This window comes from Lactuca serriola, chromosome 6 (assembly GCF_051521515.1).
Source record: "Lactuca serriola cultivar US96UC23 chromosome 6, Lser_US96UC23_V15, whole genome shotgun sequence".
Taxonomy (NCBI): Eukaryota; Viridiplantae; Streptophyta; class Magnoliopsida; order Asterales; family Asteraceae; genus Lactuca; species Lactuca serriola.
Window position 1 is genome coordinate 104,658,379 of NC_136413.1, and position 23,760 is coordinate 104,682,138.

A 23,760-nucleotide genomic window follows, 5' to 3' on the forward strand; every position below is an offset into this window, starting at 1 on the left:
CCTAATGGAGTTTTCCTTCAACCCTAAGCACACTAGCCTTTCCCTACAACACTTAGATGCAATCCTTGGGACTTATAACACTTGTATAAGGTGTTTATCATGTCCTAGGGTGTCTTAACTTTGTTTATTAGTTGTTTAAAGACTAATCGGATACATATATGTGATATTATATGTTAACTAGGATCATAGAGTGTGTTCAAGTCTTCACTTGACACCTAGCAATCCTACATCTCCAGTTCATCCAAACCACCATCTACAGGTGAGTTCATACCCCTTAAATTAAACTTTTAAATTTTTATAAATGCTTTATGGGGGGAATACAATTTGAATCATGTTTAGTTATTATATCAATCACATGTGATTAATAATTAACATGCAAATGGCTTTACTTTACGTTAACTGTTTTACCAATCAGATTTCTTCAAATGTTTATCTTAAACATTTTTAGGTGTTTAAAACACTTCATTAAACTGATTATTAAACATTGTATGTTCATTTCAAAACCCAGTTACATTGTGTTTCAAACAAAGGTTCCTTTATACTTAAACTGTTTTGTCAAACAAATACTTTCAAACCGTTTTATAAACTGACATCAAGTCGATCTTCTCTTAGGTATTAATCTTTTTCAAAGGTTTTATAAAACTCCTTATATGCTTTTATATTGTCAATTACATGCCTGTATATGTATAGTTATATAAATAATGTTTAAAGGACTTAGGAAGGCTAACCCGCTTTATTTCCTTTTACCCGTTGGGATGTGGTCTGGTAAGGTATCGGGTATCCGTCCGAAGGTCATTTAACTATCAGTTACATATCATGTATACATATAGAGACATAAAAGTTTCCTCAGTCAGTTCAGTACCTTTGGGTAGCAAAGGCATACTTCAGGTTATACACGTACATGGTTAGTAACTATTATAGGTATAGTTAGGAGATACCACTTACCATTCCAAGTACAGGGAATCACACAAGAGTCAGTTCATTCATGAGTCTATACTAGTACATTAAATGTTACATGAGTACGTTTACATAGATACGCTTACATGAATATGTTTACACAGATACGCTTACATGAATACGTTTACATAGATACGCTTACATGAATACGTTTACATAGATACGCTTACATGAGTACTTTTACATAGATACGCTTACATGAGTACGTTTACATGGATACTTTTACATGAATACTTTTACGTAAATGTTATATGATGAGTTACTATTACATATTATATGTGTAGATATTGTTATATAATTCTCCTTCTTATCTTTATTTTGTGATGCAATCACATAATCGACGAGATAGATTAGACTTTATATCCTCGTTCCAAAGGATACTTTGTGGGATTAACCGTTCCTAGTACCTTTGTTAGCTACAAAGGTAAATGCACGTCTACGGATGTCTTCGGTTGATACCGTTATAGGTATACTTTAAGGGACTAACTATTCCTACACCCAACTGTTAGCTACAGAGGTAAATATACATCTACGGATGTCTTAAGTTAACACTGTTAGTTATCCTAGTACAAAAGGATAATGCTTAAGTTATTTATATTATTATTACCTTTATCTTGTGAGTCATTCACATAACCGACAAGGTGAATTATATTTATGTATCCTAGTTCCAATGGATACTATTTCTTATATTAATAATAATAGTCGTACAGTCGGGTCTTGGTAGAAGACTACTTTCAAAACAGTCGGGTCTTGGTAGAAGACTACTTTCAAAACAGTCGGGTCTTCGTAGAAGACTACTTTCAAAACAGCAGGGTCTTGGTAGAAGACTACTTTCAAAACAGTTAGGTCTTGGTAGAAGATTTCATCTATACTAATAGGAATCATAGGGACTTCTAGGGTTTATCAAACGCTTTCACCTACTTACAAACATTTCCACACTTATACGAACTTTCTTTCAGAACAATGTCAAGTCTTTCATTACAAGTTTTACAAATCAAAGACACATTAATACTTATGAATTCACCAGCTTTCTGGCTGATATTCGCTTTCAAAATAACTTGTACTCTCAGGTCACAAATAGACAGGTACGACGACCAGGTTTTGTGAAGACGGAGCAGTTCAGACTCGTCTTTTATTTTGATGATTCATTATGTTGTCTTATATTATGAAAGAACACACTTGTAATTAAAATTATACTATTAATGCAATGGATGATGTTGTTGCTTGTTTACTACATTACATTGTTGTGATACATTACATGACGTCCTCCACCCCAGAACGTTTCCGCCGTTCTCGGTTTTGGGGTGTGACAGATTGGTATCAGAGCATTGTTTATAGTGAATTAAGTATATCAACCCATAAAAGATATACTAACTATAAATACAATGGGATTAAAAATACTCTGATTAAGAGTTTATACTTTTAAATAAGAAAATATTTAAGTAAGTATACGTGTCTGCATTCATACTAAAACCCGTGTCACAACGACAAGAACAAAAGTATTACGATTGTTGAATATCACAAGTAGGCCTGGGGATGTATGGTCAGTCTTGGGAGTGGCATAGTCTGATCAACTATGTTGGTCCGAGGAGTGATTAGCATATGCCCAAGAATGGTTATGATATGGCAACAAGTCTAAAAACTTACCAACATTACCACAATGAGAACATTATAACAGAACCTAAGTCTAAAATACCATAGGGGTGTTTTGTGTTACCATAATTACTTACTTGAGAACTAATATGGATCTTCATTACTAAGTTGATAGTTGCAAAGTGGATACACTAAGGCTATATGTAACTAGGATGTTATAGACTTAGAATCGGTGAAATTTTTGCTTTACCCTTATTCCTTGTGAATTTGGAGTTAAGGTTACTTATTCGAAAGCATATCCTGTGTTGATTACATATGACTGGTATGCACTTTACAAATAGCGATGTACTAATGAAGATTTTCTAATAATTATCTAGATAGTTCGTCTAATAATTATTTCCTTACCCCAATTCTCGCGTAGATAACATGGCTGGACTCCATCCCCACGGCAACTCGTACCTTCCGAAGGAAGTCATTGTTGGATGGTTTGAAGAAGGACCAGAGAATGATCATCCTATCCCTTTGAATGATCACCACGCTGAAGACCTCGCGGATGATGATAACTCCGAACCCGAAGTTAAGAACCTGCCCCAGGCAGCTCCCATTCCAAATCCTAACCCTCGTCCAGCTTTTCATGGCTCGACGCCTCCGTGGGTGGAATGCTTGGAAACATGGAGCCAAGGACAAGATCAGCCCATGCCATTTAATGGTGACCGAAGCTTTTATGACCTGAGCAATGGGGGCTCAGTAGATAGAAGGACCCAAGAATGATCATCCTATCCCTTTGAATGATCCTCGTTCCAAAGGATACTTTGCGGGATTAACCATTCCTAGAACCTCTATTAGCCACAAAGGTAAATGCACGTCTATGGATGTCTTCAGTTGATACCGTTATAGGTATACTTTAAGGGACTAACTATTCCTACACCCAGCTGTTAGCTACAGAGGTAAATGTACATCTACGGATGTCTTAAGTTAACACTGTCAGTTATCCTAGTACAAAAGGATAATGCTTAAGTTATTTATATTATTATTACCTTTATCTTGTGAGTCATTCACATAACCGACGAGGTGAATTATATATATGTATCCTAGTTCCAAAGGATACAATTTCTTATATTAATAATAATAGTCGTACAGTCGGGTCTTGGTAGAAGACTACTTTCAAAACAGTCGGGTCTTGGTAGAAGACTACTTTCAAAACAGTCGGGCCTTGGTAGAAGACTACTTTCAAAACAATAGGGTCTTGGTAGAAGACTACTTTCAAAACAGTTAGGTCTTGGTAGAAGATTTCATCTATACTAATAGGAATCATAGGGATTTCTAGGGTTTATCAAACGCTTTCACCTACTTACAAGCATTTCCACACTTATACAAACTTTCTTTCAGAACAATGTGTCACACCCCGAAACCGATGGCGGAAACATTCCGGGGCGGAGGACGTCATGTTAAGTATCATAACCAATGTACATAGTAAGCGTAGTAAACACAACCATTACATTACATAGAAATACTTACATTTGTTTGAAAGTAAAGTTATACATGATTATAGATATATGTACATCCAACTTGAACAAAAGTAAAGACGGGACTGCTAAAATGCTCCGCCTTCTCCAAAAGATCGCGGTGTACCTGTCTAATGTGGACCTGAGAATACAAGCAATTTGAAAATCAGCATAAAGCTAGTGAGTTCATAAGCGGTTTGTTTTCGTAAAAGAACAAGTTTCCTTTGGTTTTCCGAAAAAAGTTGATATCCAAGAAAATCCCATATTTTCTTATAAGTAAAGTTTAGTTATCCATTTGTTACACAGTTTGGTTAAGAGCAGTGATGTTATCCCAGGAAAAACCCTTATTTTCCTAAAAGTTTGCGGTTGGTTCTTGGTTCGGAATGCAATGTACTAGTATCTACCATACTTGTAGTATTAGATAAGTATTCTGAAAGCCTGGTTATCCTATATACGAATGTCGAATATCTACTATACTTATCCGGAATTTCGAAACTTTGCTGACACTCAGAGACGTACACTAGCTGTATTTTCGAAATTCTGGTGACATCCAAAGGCGTGTTTTAGACGTATTTCCGAAACTCTGGTGACACTCAAAGATGTACATTAGCTGTGTTTTCGAAGTTTTGGTGACATCCAAAGGCGTACTTTAGACTTATTTTTGAAACTCTGATGACACTCAAAGACGTACACTAGCTGTATTTTCGAAGTTATGGTGCCATCCAAAGGCTTATTTTATTAGTAATAATCCTAATTTATGATTAGCATGAATACTTCGTAATTTATAAAGTATAACATAGATTATAACATTTTATAAAGAGATCTACAAATAAATCTGAAAGTTAACTCTGCAGGTTAAACGGTTGGTCAATACGGTTTCAGTGTTAAAAGCATATGGAATATGAAACATTTCAAAAGAAATAATAAGTTTAAGTACAAGATTTCCTTGTACTTTTGCTTGTATCCCCCCTGAAAACATTGAAAAACACGGAAAAAGGTGTAGGGGTATGAACTCACCAGTCGAGAAATGTGTCGGCTAGGATGCTAAGTGTCAGTTTGGGGCTTGAACATGTGTGAGGTTCCTATGTAATATGAAGAGATACATAATTGTATCTAATTAGACTTTGAACTACTATTTAGAATAGAATATACACTCCGAGGCACGAAAACACTTCATTTCAAGTGTTAGGAGTGATTCGGGTAGCATCTAAGGGGGTGTATGGCCTAGACATGGAGTTTGCTCTTCAAGAGTAAACTCCTAATGGAGATTACGACCCTAAGACCATATCCCCATGAGTTTACGGCCGTAAACTCATGGGTGGTGGGTTCTTGGTTGCTAAATGGTCTTACAACACTTGTGCGATGATGCTAGGCTTAGTTCTAAGGCATTGGAAGGGGATTTGATCAACATATGGACCATTTAAGGAGTTTACGGCAGTAAACTAGGATTTTACGATCATAAACTCTCAAGCACTCTCTCCTTAAGTGTTTTGATGATCCTAGGTTAAGCACAAGTGTTTCTAGTCCAAAGTACAAGTCATGGAAGGAAGTTAGGGCACCATTTGACCATCTTATAGGAGTTTATGGCCCAGGAACCATTCCTTGCGGGGTTTACGGTTGTAATCTCCTAAGGGGATGGTTTCTTTCATGTTTAAGGTCCCTAACACAAACGTGGATGGTTCTAGACATTATTCCAAGGCTTAGGAGGTGTTTAAGGGGCTTCTTAACACCTTAAAAGGTGTTTGCGGCCTAAGAAAGGGTGTTTACAGTCCAAGCATGTTCTTGGGCCGTAAACTCATGTTTACCCCTCAAATGTTAAGGTTTTGGTGTTCTAAGTCCAATCTTGTAAGCCCCTAAGTCATATTTAAGCACTAGAAGTGGTTTGGAAGGGTTTTGGGGATCCAAAACCCCATTTATGTGTGTTTGCGGCTTGGGGATGTTCCTGGGCCGTAAACACAAGTTCTTGGTCCTATTTCATGATTTAAACACGAATTTGAAAGCCAAACATGTTATACTATGAGCTAGGATGGATTTCTTACCAAATTGGAGCTTGAAATGGATGATTTTGGATCAAAACTTGGATTTGATGAGAGAGAGTAGAGAGAGAGAGTGGAAAAGTCTCAAATAAGGTCCACTCAACTTTTTATATGATTTGAGTTTGAGACCCGGTGGAAATCTACCCGATACTGACGTTAAACGAGACTTATGGTCATACCCGATTTAGTTGTTGTAACCCGACGTGGTCGAAACTAAAAATTTTCTAAATAATAATTTGGGATGTTTTCATGCGTTTCTAACGGGTTTGGATACTCACTAGTTCATAATAAAAGTCTTAAATTAAATGACCTAATCCAAAATGTTAACGGAAAAATTGCAAGACAAACAGGTTTTACTGACGGGAACGAGATATCGTGACGGAAACATTTTCGGATTGTCACACAATGTCAAGTCTTTCATTACAAGTTTTACAAATCAAAGAAACATTAATACTTATGAATTCACCAGCTTTTTGGCTGATACTCGCTTTCAAAATAACTTGTACTCTCAGGTCATAAATAGACAGGTACGACGACCAGGTTTTGTGAAGACGGAGCAGTTCAGAATCGTCTTTTATTTTGATGATTCATTATGTTGTCTTATATTATGAAAGAACACACTTGTAATTAAAATTATACTATTAATGCAATGGATGATGTTGTTGCTTGTTTACTACATTACATTGTTGTGATACATTACATGACGTCCTCCGCCCCAGAACGTTTCCGTCGTTCTCGGTTTTAGGGTGTGACATATGAACTCACCTGTAGTGAGTGGTACGGATGAACTAAAGATGTAGGATTGCTAGGTGTCAATTGAAGACTTGAACACTCTCTATGATCCTAGTTAACATATAATATCACATATATGTATCCAATTAGTCTTTAAACAACTAATAAACAAAGTTAAGACACCCTAGGACATGCTAAACACCTTATACAAGTGTTATAAGTCCCAAGGATTGCATCTAAGTGTTGTAGGGAAAGGCTAGTGTGCTTGGGGTTCAAGGAAAACTCCATTATGGAGTTTACGGTTTTGTGGTCACTAACAAAGGAGTTTACGGTCGTAAACCCTTGATTTTACAGCCGTAAGCTCATACAATTTTGACCATTTGTTGGTTTGAAGCCTTAAAAGTCCCTAGAAGCTTTTCTACTTGAAGTATGTGTCTATGAAAGGAGCTAGGGCACCATTTCACTCCTAATTGGAGTTTACGGTTCCTAAACCATTTTCCTTTGAGTTTACAACCGTAAACTCATAAGGTTTATCGTATTTTGGGGGTTTTCAAGTCCTTAGCTCATCAAGGAATGGATCCGTGTTAGTTACTAAGGCATAGGAAGGGACTAAGCACACTTTGGCACCTTTACTTGGTGTTTACAGTTCAAGAACTTCTTGAATCGTAAACACCTTGTTCTTGGTGTTCTTGGCACTATTTCTTGATGTAAAGATGTATAACAAACTTTAAAAGACTCTAGGATAGAGGTACTTACTATATTGAAGCTTGAAATGACCTAAAAGTCCAAGAACAATAGTGTGTGTTCTTGGTGTTCTTGCTGAAAAAGGAAGAATCAACCTTTTGGAATGATTTCACAGTTAGAAGAGTGTTAAAACACTAGATTAAGCCATATAATCACTTAAGAAAGCTAGAATCACTTACTAATTTGAAGATCTTGAAAATCTTTTGGATGATACTTGAGAGAGAAATGGGTTTGGATCTTGAGTTTTTGGAAAAAGTGTAAATAATGACAAATTCTCATATATATACTCCCAAATTTAGGGTTTTTGGCTGAAAATAGTTTATTCAGGCAATAAACTCTAATTTCTTAGAGTTTTGGAATAACAGTGTTGCACAATAACCCTAGTGCATCCTCTCTCCTGATATCTCTAAAGTGTGAATCCTGAAATACTCAAACTTATTCTAGAAAGTCTGAAAATTAACAGCAACTGTTCTAACTTTTATTGACTTGATATGTTTGTACAGAATAGAAATTTCGGGTTGTCATAGAATATCATGTATATGGAAGGAGTTTACAGCCAACCAAGAGATTGCGGTCGTAAACTCCAAGACTTGGAGTTTTCCGACTTGAATGTTGCACAATGAATTCTAGCAAATACTTCCTAACACCAAATCCTTGAATGTACTAGGATTAGAACACTCAAACAGACCCTTAACAATGCTAAAAGATAACAGAAACAAGTCTGACTGTGATTGAATTGAATGATTGTACAAGATAGAAATTTCGGGTTGTCACACAATAAGGCACCCCTCGGTCATTAGGCTTGGGTTGTGAACTCATGATTTGATCATTATACACATACGAACCTTGTATCTCGTTTTAGCATCAAACTTATTTCTCATGAGAATATGAACTTTGCATCTCATTTTGGCAACGCACCTTAATTCTCATGATGACAACGAACTTATTTACTCATGATAGCAATGAACTTTGTTATGAAAACTTGTTTACTCATTATATAAATGAACTTGCTTACTCATTTTAGCAACAAACTTTATTTTTTATGATAACAATGGAATTTATTTCTCATGATAGCATCGAACTTTATTTCCCATCAGAATATGAACTTTATATCTCATTTTGGCAACGTACTTTATTTCTCATGATGACAACGAACTTATTTACTCATTTTAGCAATGTAATTTTGCTTAGGGAAACTTCTATCAAAATTTTGATTATGATTCATGAAACCACATTTTTGGAATATACCCCATGTTTGGGCTCAAATGTTTGTATGGTATGTGGTACTTTGGGGAACACACTATGCTTTGTTCTTATAGTTTTATGTATATGGTTTCAGGTACTTCCGGTACGAAAGGGAAGGATCTGGCATGATCGCACAGTATCTCACTCGTGATTTTGCATTTATGACTATTCTTACTCTGATGATTTTTGATATATTGTATCGTGGTTGATTTTGAGATGTATGATGTGTGGTATTAATGATTTATAAAATGAAAAATTTTACCACTGTTATTGGGATGTTACACATCGCCTACAAGGATTATACAAACGATGCAAGAGTGTTGTTCAAAAGGACTGCATTGGCTTAAAATTTTAAGAAATGACTCACTTCCTGAATTATACTGGTATCTCTTTTTCATGATGATACGAATTTGGAAGGTGGATGTGTTACTTATGTTCTGATTCGTGCGTGGAGGGTAATCCAAGTTTGTCTGTTGGTTGCGATCCAAGTTTGACTGTTGATGGTTGCGATTCGTTGTGACTAGTTGCGAACGATCGCATCCAGTCGTATTCATTTGAGGTTCATTGTGATACAGGTGGTATAGAGTTAGAAAGAATGAGATTCATTGCGATTGGATCAACGAGTTTCTATATGTTGCGAACGATCGAAAAGCATCGGAGTAGGATGTCTTCGGTACGATTTGGTCCAAGCATTGCGATCTGATTCCAGTAACTTGCGATTGGTTTCGAAATCCGAAAGCCATGGATTCTCATTCTAGTGGACCTAGTCCCGATTGGTCTTTGGTTGCGACAATTCCTTGGTTCCAATTGGGCTTTGGTTGCGAAGATGCATTGGTTTCGATGGATTTGAAGATGCAATACTCCAATTGGCTTGGATTCAACGTGGTGCCCTCGGAAGTTCCAATCTCGGAGGTTTCACCCCTCGGTAGTCTCAAGGCCGCCTTTTCCACTTCCCAAGACTAACTCCCAGCTTTTATTCAATCTTATTAATAAGTCTTCAATGTTTTTAATAAAGCCATTAATTAGCCTAATTATTTAGGTGGCCTTTGAGTTTATTTTACCCTTAGATCGTAAGGCTATATAAATCCATCGTTAATCATTTGTAAGAGTTAGTAGATTGAAGTTTATAAAATTTGAACTTGTGTTCATCTCGAGTTTTTGCATACAATTCAAAACCGATCTTTGTTGGGACGTGTTTCCTAGTACTGATCTTGAATTCAAACCAATAGGTCTTGGTTTGTTTTCACCGAAGTTTCAAGCTATAGGCCTAGTTTGATCTCCACACTATCTTTTTGTTATTTTGTTATTGTCTTTATTCTTTGTTTCGCTGCATATTTCGTTTCAAGCTCGATATTTGAATCATTTATGTTGTCAAGAGTCCGATTTGCGTTGGTTTTAGAGTGGTCAAAACACACATCACATGATCCAAGCATACAATATATCTTGTTTTATACACAACATGGCACATATGAAGAATCCAGATGCAGCAGAAAATGGGATATAGTCAATACTATCTAGCTCAATCTTTATACTAGGATTCCAAGGCATTCTCAAAATACTGACAAGAAAAACACTCTTAGAATCTTATATCTTGAACCTTTCAAGATCTAGACAATCAACGCAACTGTTAAAATTTCATTTTAAGTCTTAAGAAATTAATACATTTTAATGTATCAAAAACATTAATTAATTAAAGTCTAAGACCCAAGTTACGAAACAAGTAAATGGTTGTGTGACATTTATCTCATCCAATTATTCCAACGGGATAGGTGGCGATTACCAATTTCATCAAATGTAATTCCTAGCATATGGGATCCAAAACAAATTTGGTTTTAACTTGGCATGTTTGATCACATCTATGCATCTAGCTTATCATGCTAAGGTGGCATTTTATCACATAAGTTTCGCGATCAGGTCATCCTACTTAAAGAGCTTATGGTATAAACACTTAACTAGCGGTTAGATGACCTTTATCCCAGTAAAAAATACGAAAACCACATCGGCCATCATAAAACAAAATCTAAGTGGTTAGATGACCCATAGCCCACAAGGATCGTACAAATGATGCAAGAGTATTGTTCAACCTCAATGAGGGAAGATAACACCTAATACCGTTGGGCTAGAAGTCATTTGGTAAGAAAATTATATATATATATATATATATATATATATATATATATATATATATATATATATATATATATATATATATATATATATATATATATATATATATATATATATATATATATATTACAAATCTAGTTTTAAAACATAGTCTCATTAATGAATATATCCAACAATTCATGTTGCCTACCGAAAAAAATTATATTTCTTGTATAATTTCTAAATAAAATCTTCATTTTATTAACCTTAGCCCCAATATAAACTAATATCTTATATTCAAGTTTGGACGTTAAAATAATATTTTATATTTAAAGTTTGACTTTAAGCTAATATTTTATGATAACATCCGCTTTCATTTCATCTCTTATGAAAATTGTTTGTATATTAATTATAGCGATCATATTTCATTTCATTGATTGACTTGATACATTGATATACAAATCAACTATACTATTGGAGACCTACCTTATTTTATATGTACCCTTCCCTTGTGTGAGTGTGTGTATGTTCAATTTTTTAAATGTAGGCTTGTGTGAGTGTGTATGTTCAATTTTTTAAATGTAGGCTTATTTTACATGTACCCTTCTCCTGTGTGAATGTATGTATGTTTGAATTTTTATGAGTAATAAAGGTTAAGATCCTAAATCCTAAATATAAAATCAAATATGTACTTACAATATGTACCCCCTTACTCATAAAAAAAAATGTAACACACAAAAAGGAATTAGAAAGGGGTCAATATAAAATAAGGCAATCAAAAGTGGCATATGTACTAGAACCATGATGTTGCCACTCAAGTCATCGTAAGTGGTTCAAAGTTTAGGGCCTATTTATCATGCAAGAAAACACACAAGTTGAAACTCACAATCTTACCGCTAGATCTTAAAAACAAGAATGTAATTATTAATTGCAATGAAACACAACCATCAATCTCATCAAAGAAAACAAAATCAACCAACCACCGGTGTTTTATTTAACTAAGAAGAGTAACCAGTTATACAGCATAATTAATTAGCACAATCTAAAGCTGCTGAATCTCCTTAAGGCCATTAAACCGGTCATCAATATGACCAAGAGCTTCTTGATTAATCGTAACTGTAGTAAACCATTTTGATGACTTTTGCTCTGGTTCGGCATCCTCGGGTCGATTGAGGAGTTGAGACTTGAGTAACCGACAAGATTTCAAATCTTCAGTGGTTCTGGCATTTGTTAGCTTTTTATTGAGTTCAACCAGACCAGAATATCGGGCCTTCTTAGGCCCAGTGGTGTTGGTTTCTTGGGTCTCAGTTTCCAGATTTTTTAAACCGTTGTTCACAATGAACCGCATCCTATCCCTCAAGTTTTCGCTTCTTATAATTTTCAATTTTGATACCATTGTTTCATTCTCTCCTTCTAAATTGGAATTTAGTGCAAACACGTCCTCCAATAAACTGATATTTTTTAAATATCTATCGAAAGATTCGTTTTCGATTTCCATGTTTCTATCTTTGTATTCTTTCAACTTTGAAAACCGCCACTCATTTATCTGAGATGCCTCCTGTATATAGTTCAATTCAGTTTTGTGATTTCAGAAGAAAAAATACACTGCTTTTACTATTTTACCAATTTTGCTATTAAATTGGTGTTTTTTGTTGCAATTAAAGTATACCCTTGATATTGTGTTTTCTGTATTTTCCCTCATAAAAAATTTAATCACTAGAGGACGAATCAAAAATACAAAAAAGCTTACAATTTTATCAATTTAGCGAATTAATCTAATTTGTTAGGGAGTGTTTGGGATAACTTTTTAAAATAACTTATTAGCTTTTTAGCTTTTCAAAAAGCTAATAAGCTAAAAAAGTGTTTGTGTAATTAAAAAGCGCTTTTTACAACAGCTTTTTGGATAGGAAAAAGTAAAGCTTTCAAAAAGTTGGAAAATCCTAGCTTTTTAGTTTTTTAAACCATTTTACTCCTAAGCTAATAAGCATTTTTCTTAAAAATCACTTTTGTCCTAAAAAAGCTAACCCAAACATGCCCTTAATGTGATTAATTAAACCGTAATACTCTTTCTTACGTGTAACAAAATCACTTTTCTCGGTCACATGGTTTTAAAAAAGGTTAAAATAGAGAAACACAACAGAGTTTCACCATCATATCGATTCAGTCATTAAACTATTGTTTACTACTGTTTATCAGTCAAAGCAAAAGCTTCCCCCATTAAGTTCTAACTGTTTACAGATTTGCTTTAATTTATTTTTTCATCCATTTCCCAAAGTGAGCCGTCATTTTCTGAAATATTTTTTTTATAAACTTCATTAATCTAGAAAAAAGGCATGAATTGAATATGCACCTTTCTTGTGAGTGGCTTCTTTGCACGTGCAGGAGTTTGCAAATTATTGAACTGAGCGAAATTGTTGGAGAGTTGTCTGAGTGAGGTGACTCTATGTGCATTCCTATAAAACAAACAACAATCTAATAATTTAAAACATATTTTTTAGAAAGAAAAAAAAAATCAGTAAATTAATTGAGATCATGATAATGAAAATGAAAATGGGTTCTACTTCTACCACAATTTCATGATGGAAAGAAAAAGAACACCACTTTGCTAAGGAATAAAAATTAACAAAATGGAAGGAAACACATTCTTACAAGAGCAATTTATTCCATCCCTTCAGTGTTTTTTTATTCATTTCATTGGAACAAACCATTAAAAGTTAGATAAATGAAAACGGGTTCTATTGCATATGATGGACTAAATTTGAAACACTACAATTTCATTTATAACATAAATGGTAAAATATCCAAAAAAAAAAAAATGTAAACAATCTTAGTCTTTCATATGCAATAACTCTAATAAGTAATAACTGGCTGGGCTGCAAAAAAGAACAATGCTCACTGTATTCTTAAAAATGTATTAAAACTCTTGTGTACTATTATACTATTAAGAATACTGGATAAGTGTTACTGTTATTGTTATTGGTATTAGTATTATGTTACAGTTACCTATTTAGAAATACAAAAAGTTACCCTGATGAGGATGTCTCATTTGAGTGCTGAAAGTTGAAAGATGAGGTTGAGGATTGTGTCTTGTCTGGAAATGATGAATTGCCCTTCAACACTGCGATAAAAAAATAACCATGGACATGGTAAATGACTAGACTTAGCTTTTCAAAATCCTTCAAGTTTTCTACTGATATAGCAACTTACTTAAATTTTATAGCATCCTATTTCCATTCCTTTCTATTATAACACTGCGCTTCCAGTTTCTTTCTTAGGAAGAAAATTATAGCATTGAACTATCAAAAAAAAATCTAGTTGTATTTTGAAAGGTCCAGTGCAAATTATTTGGTATTTGGAAGGCGTTTCCTTTTAAGGAAAGTACAATGGTGTAACAGGAAAAAGGGTATCTCTCACTACTCACTGGTGCCTAGGATATATATATATATATATATATATATATATATATATATATATATATATGATCACCCTGTATTCATTGTCATACCGTGTATATGGCATGGATTTTGAGCTTTTGCACAGCAACTTTTGCATGCCTGATACGGACACCTGCAAAGTCGTTTCAGAATCAATCTAAAAATAAAGAAAAGCATATAAATGACAAATGCTATGAGGAATGAATTTATATGATTATCATCTATTGGATTCATGGCATTCAGACATTTGATAAAAGGAGACGAACCAGTAGTATCTACCAACTACTGGTAGAGCCTGCTATGCTATATAATACATATACGTATGTGATGGTGATGCCATTCTAAAATCTCAATGTCCCTTCTTTCTTCTCAGATCCAGTAAAACCCACAATCACATGAGAATTAAGAATTTTTATTCATAAGAAATAAATCTTTCTCCAAGTATAAAAGGATGTAAAACAAATCTAAAAGCACTATTAAATGCACATTTATACCAACATTGTAACAGGGACAAAAATTATGCAACCATGTTTCATTCCATAAATTCTTGACTATGCAACAATGTTTTTTATTTTACTTTACAAATTTATGGAGCTATATATTGCTTCTTTTACCAATCCGTGCAAACATTATTTCACTTTTTTAACCAATTTAAGCAACTGACTAACCATGACTCAACAATTACGGGTAAAATATTGCCTCTTTTGGTCCAAAACCAAAACGTCCCTTATTTTGTATAAGAAAACACTTTGTTGCATAAACAGGGAAAAAGGCTTTGTTGCATAAATATTTGACCCTAATTTACAATCCATCATCTAACCATTTTATACTTAGGAGTTCTATTCTATGATCAAGATTCCTATCACTAAAATAATAATTAGTTCACTGTAAAGTGTAAACAGCTTCACTTGTCATAAGTGTTTTCTGCCACCCTGAATATCAAAGGCTCAAAAGAAATAAGACCTTGGTCCAAACTGATAAGGAACATTAGTTTATACTCATTTCTTCAAGATTTAGCTTCTAAATCTTTTTTTACTTTGTTTTCAATTCTAGTCTTACATCAGATACCATTACTTATTTACTTTGGCATTTGATTCCTTAGCTCAATATAAACCCACGCTCTTTTATTATTTCACTTCCAAATTTATTCGTTAGCTTGATCGCTTCAATCCATTATGGTTGTAATTCTCAAACTCTCTAGAGATACTTAGTGCATAACACTGTGGAAGCTGAAACCCTAGGCTTTCATACGGTTGCTATAGCTAGATTGCCTTCATATCGGTCGTTTTTTTCATGTTATTCATATCGCCTATTGGCAGCGGAAACATAAACTATCATCCTCAAAACCCTAGGCTTTCGTTATGCAAATTATACAAGAACGCAAACGGAAACATGCAGAAAAATATCTGTTCCGAAAATATAAAGTGAAATTAAGAAAGAAAATAACATCGAAAAACCAATATTTACTTGAAATCAAAGGAAACGATATGGACCTGGAACGAGCGACATTGCCACACTTGATGCATTTGGGCTTGTTAAGGCCGCGGAGGTTCTTAGAAGTATTGATGCTCGAATTACTCATCACCATAGAGGTTGTGGCGGTAGATGTGGTTTTTACAGCGCCGGAGCTGGCGTAACCGGTGTTTGAGGTAGTATCCGCACTAGTATTGCTTAAAGCAGGTGAAGCCGTAGCCATTACGCAACTCCTATATGCAAACCTTTCAAATTTTCAGATGATTCTACACGATGATTACACGGTCTATAAGATTTACAGAAAAAAAAAAAATGAATCGTTGTTTCGTGCAGAGGGCACAGGGCGGACAGCGGAGGACGACGGAAGGCGATTAAAGATGACCAATTTGTAATCTCTTATTGGGCTGGGCTGCATCGTTATATCGCTGGAAAAAAAAATAGAGCAACGAACCTTTAAAAATTTAAACATTTATACAGTAGGTTGACAGGCTTCTCTCATGTTAATTTTTTTTAAGATTAATTTATATTAAAAATAATCGATTTAACCAAGTTATTTTAAAAATAAAATTTCATTAAACGTTAAAGAAAATTACAATAAACAAACCAAAAATGTCACACCCCAAAACCGGAACGTCGGAAACGTTCTGGGATGGATGACGTCATGTCAAGTATCACAACACATGCATATAGTAATCAAAATACAACAAAACATTGCATTAATAGTAATAGTTTTACATGAATTACATTACAACGTATTAAAGTATACAAGCAAATAGAATAAATACAGTGTGGTACTAAGCTATCTTCATCAACAACTCTGGGTGTGTACCGGTCTAATGCTAACCTGAGAATACAAGTTATTTGAAAAACGAGTATCAGTATTTTTACAAATGTTGGTGAGTTCATAAGCATTTAGTGACATTATCATTCAAATAACTTTAATAAAAGTAGTAGTTTAAGAGATTACAGTGTATTAGAGTTCTTTCCAGAAAATCCTATATTTTCTTTAAATAAAACAGTCTTCTACCAAGACCGGTCAGTGTTGTGTGGTAAAAAGTAGTTTTCCCTAAGTTGCTATCATTATCAAAATACTGAACTTGGTTATTGAGGAAAGCAAACGACATCAGGGAATATCATATGCCACAGCAGTGAGGACTGCTGACTAAGGCAAAGAACCATAGACTCCAGGAAAGTATCGAACGAATGACACGCCTGGTTCAGTCTAACAAGTGGAGACACAGACCCCAGAAGGTACCAAATGAAAGGTACAACTGGAAGGTCTAAAACAGTGAATAACAGACCCCAGACAGTATCAAATGAAAGATACGTCTTGTAAGGTCAAACAGAGAAAACAGACCCCCAGACAGTATCAAATGAAAGATACTTCTTGTAAGGTCAAAACAGTGTGACTCTGAAAGTGATCTACCAGCATACAGTGTAAATTGCTAGTGAAATACCGTTACCTTAAGGCCAAAGAATTATAAGGTAACTCTGGGATACTCGTAACCATACTGACTAGAGTACCAGACGCCCTACAAGCGTCTAAAATATGTGACATTTGTCACCCGTTGGCTTGGTAGGCCAGGACTGTAGCTAGCAGTCTGGGTGCGGGGTTGTCAATCCCGTATAGATCTATACACACAATGTCCGCTCTCCCTACAGGAGATTCTGGTTACCAACTAAACGACGGAGAAGGCCGTGTCTTGAAGATGCATCCCAAATAGTGGGTAGAGACTTCCCAATAGTGGGTTTCTAATGTAAGTGTAGACTAGAAGTAGAGACTCTTAAATGAACTGACTAGAGAATTCCTATATGTCTATACTCATATACATGATATATAACTAATGAGTCAAACAACCTTCGGACGACCATCCGATCCCACCAGACCACATCTCAACGAAGAAAAGGAAATAGGGCAGACGAGCCTTCCTAAGTCTTTCAATCATTACTTATATGTACCTATATAAGCACAGACATACATCTAACTACGACTGGGTGTGTATCAAGTAGAAGTGATCTTTGTGAAGTAGGAGCGTCTAACAAGTGAAGTAGGAGTGGTCGCAAGGGAAGTAAGAGTGTCGAACAAGTATAAACGTATCATGAAATAGAGGCGACAATAAGTGAAGTAAGAGCGTCTATCAGGTATAAGCGACTACAAGTGTAAGTGAAGTAAGGGCGATATCAAGTATAAGTGAAGTAGGAACGTATCACTAAGTAAGAGTGTGAACAAGTATAAGCGTCCATCAGGTATAAGTGTATCACGAAGTGGAGACGTTATCGAGTAGAAGTATAAAAACATGAAAGCGAAGCAGTGGTATCCAACAAGTAAGAATATACGTCGTAAAAGGGAACTTTGATGAAAAACCTTTATTCTCGAGAAAATCATAATTTGTGTTCTTTTGTAAAATATGTTTGAAAATCTTTGGAAATCTTTCATAAACCAGTTTAGAATGAAATTTGATAATACAGTATAAGTATGAGTTTTGAAACTATTGAAAACCATTATAGAAAACCATCCTACTCGTAAAACAGTGTACAGTGTGGTAAAATCTTGTGCATGCGGGTTATCAATCACATGTGATTGATATGATAACTGGCATGTTTAACTTGTATTCCCCCTTATAAAATATGTAAAAACATTTAAAAGGTTCATTCAGGGGTATGAACTCACCTGGTGTAAGTGGATCCGACGAAGGTGCCGGTATAGGATGCTAAGTGTCAAGTGAGGACTTGACCACACACGCGAATCCTATTTAACATGTAATGATACATTTAAGTATCCAATTAGTCATTTAATAACTAATTAAGCAAGTAAGGATGTCTTACGACATAAAAACACTTTGCTACAAGTGTTAGAAGTGTCCCGGGTTGCATAGGAGGTGTGTAGGGACTCACATTGGAGCTTACTCCTCAAATAAAGGCCCTTATGGGTGTTTACGGTTTCAAGACCCTTTCCCCCATGAGTTTACGCCCGTAAACTCATGGTAGTAGTGTCATGGGATGCTTAAAGGTCTTAACTCACTCATGGAGTCATGCTAGAGTTGAATCAAGGGCTAAGGAAGTGATTGAGACTCAAAATGGGCACTAAATGGAGTTTACGGTCCAGGGTTTACTCCTTGAGGAGTTTACGGCCGTAAACACATGAGTTTATGGTCGTAAACTCATGTTGGTCCATTTCTCTTGTTGTTTGGTGGTTCCAACTCTTGTGTACAAGGTTCTAGTGGCTTTTAGAGGCATAGGAAGGTGTTTAGGGCACTTAAACACCTTGGAAAGGTGTTTACGGTCTAAGGAGATACTCTTGGGGAGTTTACTACCTTAAACACATGAGTTTACGGCAATAAACTCATGTTAGCCCATGAATCATGCATTTTTGTGGTTGTAGGTTAAGCATACGAAGTTCTAGGTCCATATCCAAGCCATACAAAGTGTTAAGGGCACTTTAACACCCTTTGGGGTGTTTATGGTCTATGAATGTGTGTTTACGGTCCAAGAACCTTCTTGGGCCGTAAACTCATATGTGACATGATATTGCATGCTTTGGTGCATAAAATGAAGGCAAATAAGGTTCTATGCACCCTAGGAAGTTCATGGAAGCCCTTGGAGGTGTTTGAGGGGTAGGTTGACACTTAAACAAGTGTTTATGGTCCATGCACATGGGTTTACGGTCCAATAACATTCTTAGACCATAAACTCATGTTTACTCCCCATTTGGTCCGATTTTGGTGCTCTAAGTCCTTTCGGGTAAGCATCTAAGCCATTGCTAAGCGTGAGAAGTGGTTTGGAAGGGTTTTTGAGCATAAAAACCCTTTTATTAGTGTTTACGGTCCATGAAGGTGTTCATGGGCCGTAAACTCATGTTCTTGGGTTTTTCGGATGACTAAGTCACGAATTTGCAAGATAGAAGTGTTAAACAACAAGCTAGGGAGGTTTACTTACCGATTTGGAGCTTGAATGGGTAATTTTTGACCAAAACCCGTTTTTAGAGAGAGAGTGTGTGTCTAATGTGGTAAAAAGGTGGGAGTGAATCCCACTCCTCCCTTATATAGGGTGGGGCTTATGGTCTGGCTGGGGTTCTCCTGACACCAATCGCGAACGGGTTTTTCACCACTTCCTTAATCACGGCAAATTTAAAAATTATACCGCCTAAATTTTTGTTCGCTTGACGAATATTATTTAAAATATTCCAACGGGTTTAATTCCGGTCAAAAATATTTTCGGGATGAATTTGACTAATTTTTGACGTAACTAATTTCGACGTTAATTTTTGACGTTAACTGCGACGTTAATTTCGACGCTAGAACTAACAGAAATTTTTTTGGGTTGTCACAAAAAAAAACAACATAAAAATACAAAACATGAAAATTAAAATCATCAAACCTAGATAGACTTAAAAGACATCTTCATCGAAAAATTGACCGTCTAAAGCATTGACCGGTTCCGCGTTAAACTCGATGTGGTTAATAGTCCAAATATGTTACGTCAACTCTCTAGATGGGTCTCAAAGTCATGAATTATTGTCTTCCTTGCCAAGTACTCCTCGCTTCCAACCTCAAAAGCTTGTATCGATGGAACGATCTCGTTTTCATTATGCTCACAAATTGCATTTCATTCATCTTCGATAATTATATTATGTAATATGATACAAGTATACATCACCCCACTCATTTTCTTCTCATCAACAAAAAGTCCAGGGTATTTAAGTATATGACAACGTTTTTTAAGAGTGTCAAACGCTCGTTCAATGTAACGCCCTATTCCTTGTACGTATTTAAATCATTAAAATGTTCATTTTATAAGAGATACTCGACGAGTTGGTAGCCCTAACTCAACGAGTAGATGCCAGCTTGATCGTGGGGTTTAAGTGGTCTACTCGACGAGTCAAAGCATGGATTCGGCGAGTAGGTCCATCGGGAGGAAACCCTAATCCTTAGGGTTTGCACCCTATTTAAGCAACATTATGGGTTCCACCCTAGCCCCCATCACTTCCCAACCCTACTCTCGAAACCCTAATCAATCTTGTGCATTCTTGAGCCATTTTTCCTAACATTTGTGTGGTTTAAAGCTAGGAGAATGAAGGAAAAGAGTGAATACATCAAAAGAGGGCAGAAGATCTAGAGTTTTTGGGTCATCTCAAACTTGTTAAAGGTATAAAGCTTATACCTTGGTTTCTATCAACTTAGATCTTCTTATAGACTTGTTATTTGCACTTTTTGGGTCCTTTCCAAGGTCATTCTGAGATTTAAACCTTGGGGAATGAAAGGACTTCAGGTCTAGACATTTCTGAGCTCTAGAAGCTCAAAGTTGCCACCTTTATTCAGCCATGACTCCATGACATGATTTAGGCCTTCATTTTGGCTTGGAATGAGTGTTTTAGCTTCATAACATCATGCATGAACGTAAAGTTAGCAACTTTACGTGTAATGCTAGTCTAAGGAGTCCAGATCTATGGGTTATAAGCATTGGAAAGGATTAGAATCGACTAAGTGGATATGTCACAAGGAGGACTCGACGAGTTGTTCATAGACTTGGCGATTCGGGCCGTGAACCCTAACTTCTTTTCTAGTTGTGAGTGGAACCATTGAATTGAGGTGGTGACTCAGTGGGTTGGACAGGACTAGGACTCGGAAGTTGAAGAAGTCGATAAGTCTAAAGAGGGACTCAACGAGTTAGAGTCGATATGTCCCTTTTTCTGATTACGCTAGGACTCGACGAGTCTAAGGACGACTCAACGAGTCAGTTCGTCCAGTCGCGATGATGGTTAGCTTGGGGAACTCAACCAGTCATAGGGCGACTCGGCGAGTCAAGTCGCTAATTTTAGGGTTTCTGAGTTCTAGAACTCGGCGGGTCAATAGGTTGACTCGGCGAGTTAGGTCAACCTGAAAGGTTGACTTTGACCAAGGACGTTGACTTTTTTGTAACAGCCTGGAATTCCATGTATTGTTATATTTATGATTTTGGGTGTTTTACGAGGGGACTCGGCGAGTTGGAGTCTAGACTCGCCGAGTAGGATCGCGGATCTGGTCGCGGGTTCGCGACTGGACTCGACGAGTCCGGATATGGACTCGGTGAGTCTGCGCTGTTAAGTGAAAACCCTAACCGTTCAAGGTTGGGACGTATATGAGGGACCTTATGGCCGTCATTGTTCACCCTAGTCCTCTGAGAGAAACCCTAATTCGATTGTGAGCACCTGGAGCAAGGTAGAAGACCATTGTTGATCTTGGAAGTGTTGTTTTGCAAGGAAGAGGAGGCTTGGTTAAGGGAACAACAAGAGAAGTCACGTTCTGTGGATTGGGGACACAGAGAGCACATTATTCAGGTAATATTCCGAGTTACATTCTTCTATGTTGATGTGTATATGGATTTAGGGTTTATTGAACCCTTTTGTGGCTAGATTGAGTGTTACCTTAGTCCCCCAAGCGATTGGAACCCTGTATTGGGACCTTTGGAAGTCCAGAATGTCCCATGCCTGAGTATTTCGGGAACCAATGGAGGTTTTGGATTGGAATCCTTATACCTTAGGTCAAAATGTAATTATGAGTCATGGGGTGTATTATGAGCACCGAAATGAGGACCTTACGTGATGAATCAGTCTAGGAAGGCCAGACCTATGAATGGTCGGAGCAGTTCTGACCTTAGAAAGCAGTTTGAGCGGTTGCATGGCATGGACTCGCCGAGTCCGATGAACAGGCTCGGCGAGTAGCTTGAAGATTAACTGGGACTCGTCGAGTTGTTCTTCAGACTCGGCGAGTTGAGTCGGGGTGGCCCCGCGATTCGTCCAGGAGGAACTCGTCGAGCCAAGGGGGATACTCGACGTGTAGAAAGGGAATTTTAGAGAATCGGTGAGTCAAGGGCGAGTGGACTCAGAGTTGTTGAACTCGGCGAGTCTTGGGGTGACTCGGCGAGTTAGATCGCGGGTTGAGTGAAGTTCTGAGTATGGGGACTCGGCGAGTCATAGGGTTGACTCGGCGAGTAGGGTCAGTCAGGGGTTGACTTTGACCTTGTCTTTGACCAAGGATTGACCAGTGGTTCCAGGGGTATTTTGGTAATTGTTGTTTATTGTTTGAGTTCAGTGCATTAGTGGCTGTCCAGAGGTGGAGATCGTATCAGTGATCGGAGCAGCTTGAGCTATCTGTTCAGTCGGCAGTTTCGAGGTGAGTTATCCTCACTATATCGCTAGGGTTTATGGCACCAAGGCCGACCCTTTTATCGGATGGAAATCCGGGTAGTTGTCATAATATGTTATGGGCCGGAAGGCAATATGTTATGGGCCGGAAGGCAATATGTTGTGTTGTGGACCGGAAGGTCGGCATGGGTAGGACCGGAAGGTTTACCCAGCAGGGACGGAAGTCCCCTGAGACACATGGACCGGAAGGTCGTGGCCTGGATGGGCGTATATGTGGTTGGTATTTTGGGGGTATCTCACTAAGCTTTCGGGCTTATAGTTGTGGTTTTATGTTTCAGGTTCTCAAGAGTCTGTGGCAAGGCAAAGGCGTGATCGTACCGTTCCTCGCGTTGATGTTTTATGATATGAACCTGGGAAAAATACTCTGTTAAATGATGTATTGAAAACCTTTTGTAACAACGTTATTAAAATGAGTGGTTTTTGAAAAGTTTTAATTGTTTTGAAATTTTGGATGTTACAAGTTGGTATCAGAGCCTTGGTTTGAGTGAATTGGGGAAACATTCGTGTGACTCCAGTCTCAAATCGAGGAGGATTTTAAAAAGAGAAATTAAAATGGTTTTCAAATTTAGTAAAAGGAGGACGCGGAGGTACGATCAGCCGGAGCCAGTAAGTAACCCCAAGATACCATACATGATATTTGTTTTATTGAGCTTGATAGAACAGCATGCTAGAGTTAGGCTAGGGATCTTCAGGAATTCATGATAATGTTGCCTGATTTGTGATGCCTGTAGCCTAGGGTCCCTTATGGGATA

The 23,760-nt window shown here is 36.7% G+C and overlaps 2 protein-coding genes across 2 annotated transcripts in view; one reads left to right on the forward strand and one right to left on the reverse strand.

The window, feature by feature from the left end:
• Positions 1 to 9,021, forward strand: part of LOC145060057 (uncharacterized) — a 185,681-nt gene extending 176,660 nt beyond the window's left edge. Inside the window, exon 4 of the mRNA XM_079007785.1 lies at positions 8,907 to 9,021. Within this exon, the coding sequence (XP_078863911.1) occupies positions 8,907 to 9,021 (115 nt within the window). The remainder of the gene's footprint in view (positions 1 to 8,906) is intronic.
• Positions 9,022 to 11,815: 2,794 nt separating this feature from the next.
• Positions 11,816 to 16,221, reverse strand: LOC145056627 (electron carrier/iron ion-binding protein). Its single transcript, XM_079004324.1, has 5 exons — positions 15,846 to 16,221; positions 14,424 to 14,485; positions 13,946 to 14,036; positions 13,269 to 13,371; positions 11,816 to 12,476 (listed from the first exon to the last, which is right to left on the reverse strand). Exons 1-5 carry the CDS (start codon positions 16,046 to 16,048, stop codon positions 11,961 to 11,963), a joined length of 975 nt encoding a protein of 324 aa, XP_078860450.1. The 5' UTR covers positions 16,049 to 16,221; the 3' UTR covers positions 11,816 to 11,960.
• Between the last annotated feature and the right edge of the window lie 7,539 nt (positions 16,222 to 23,760).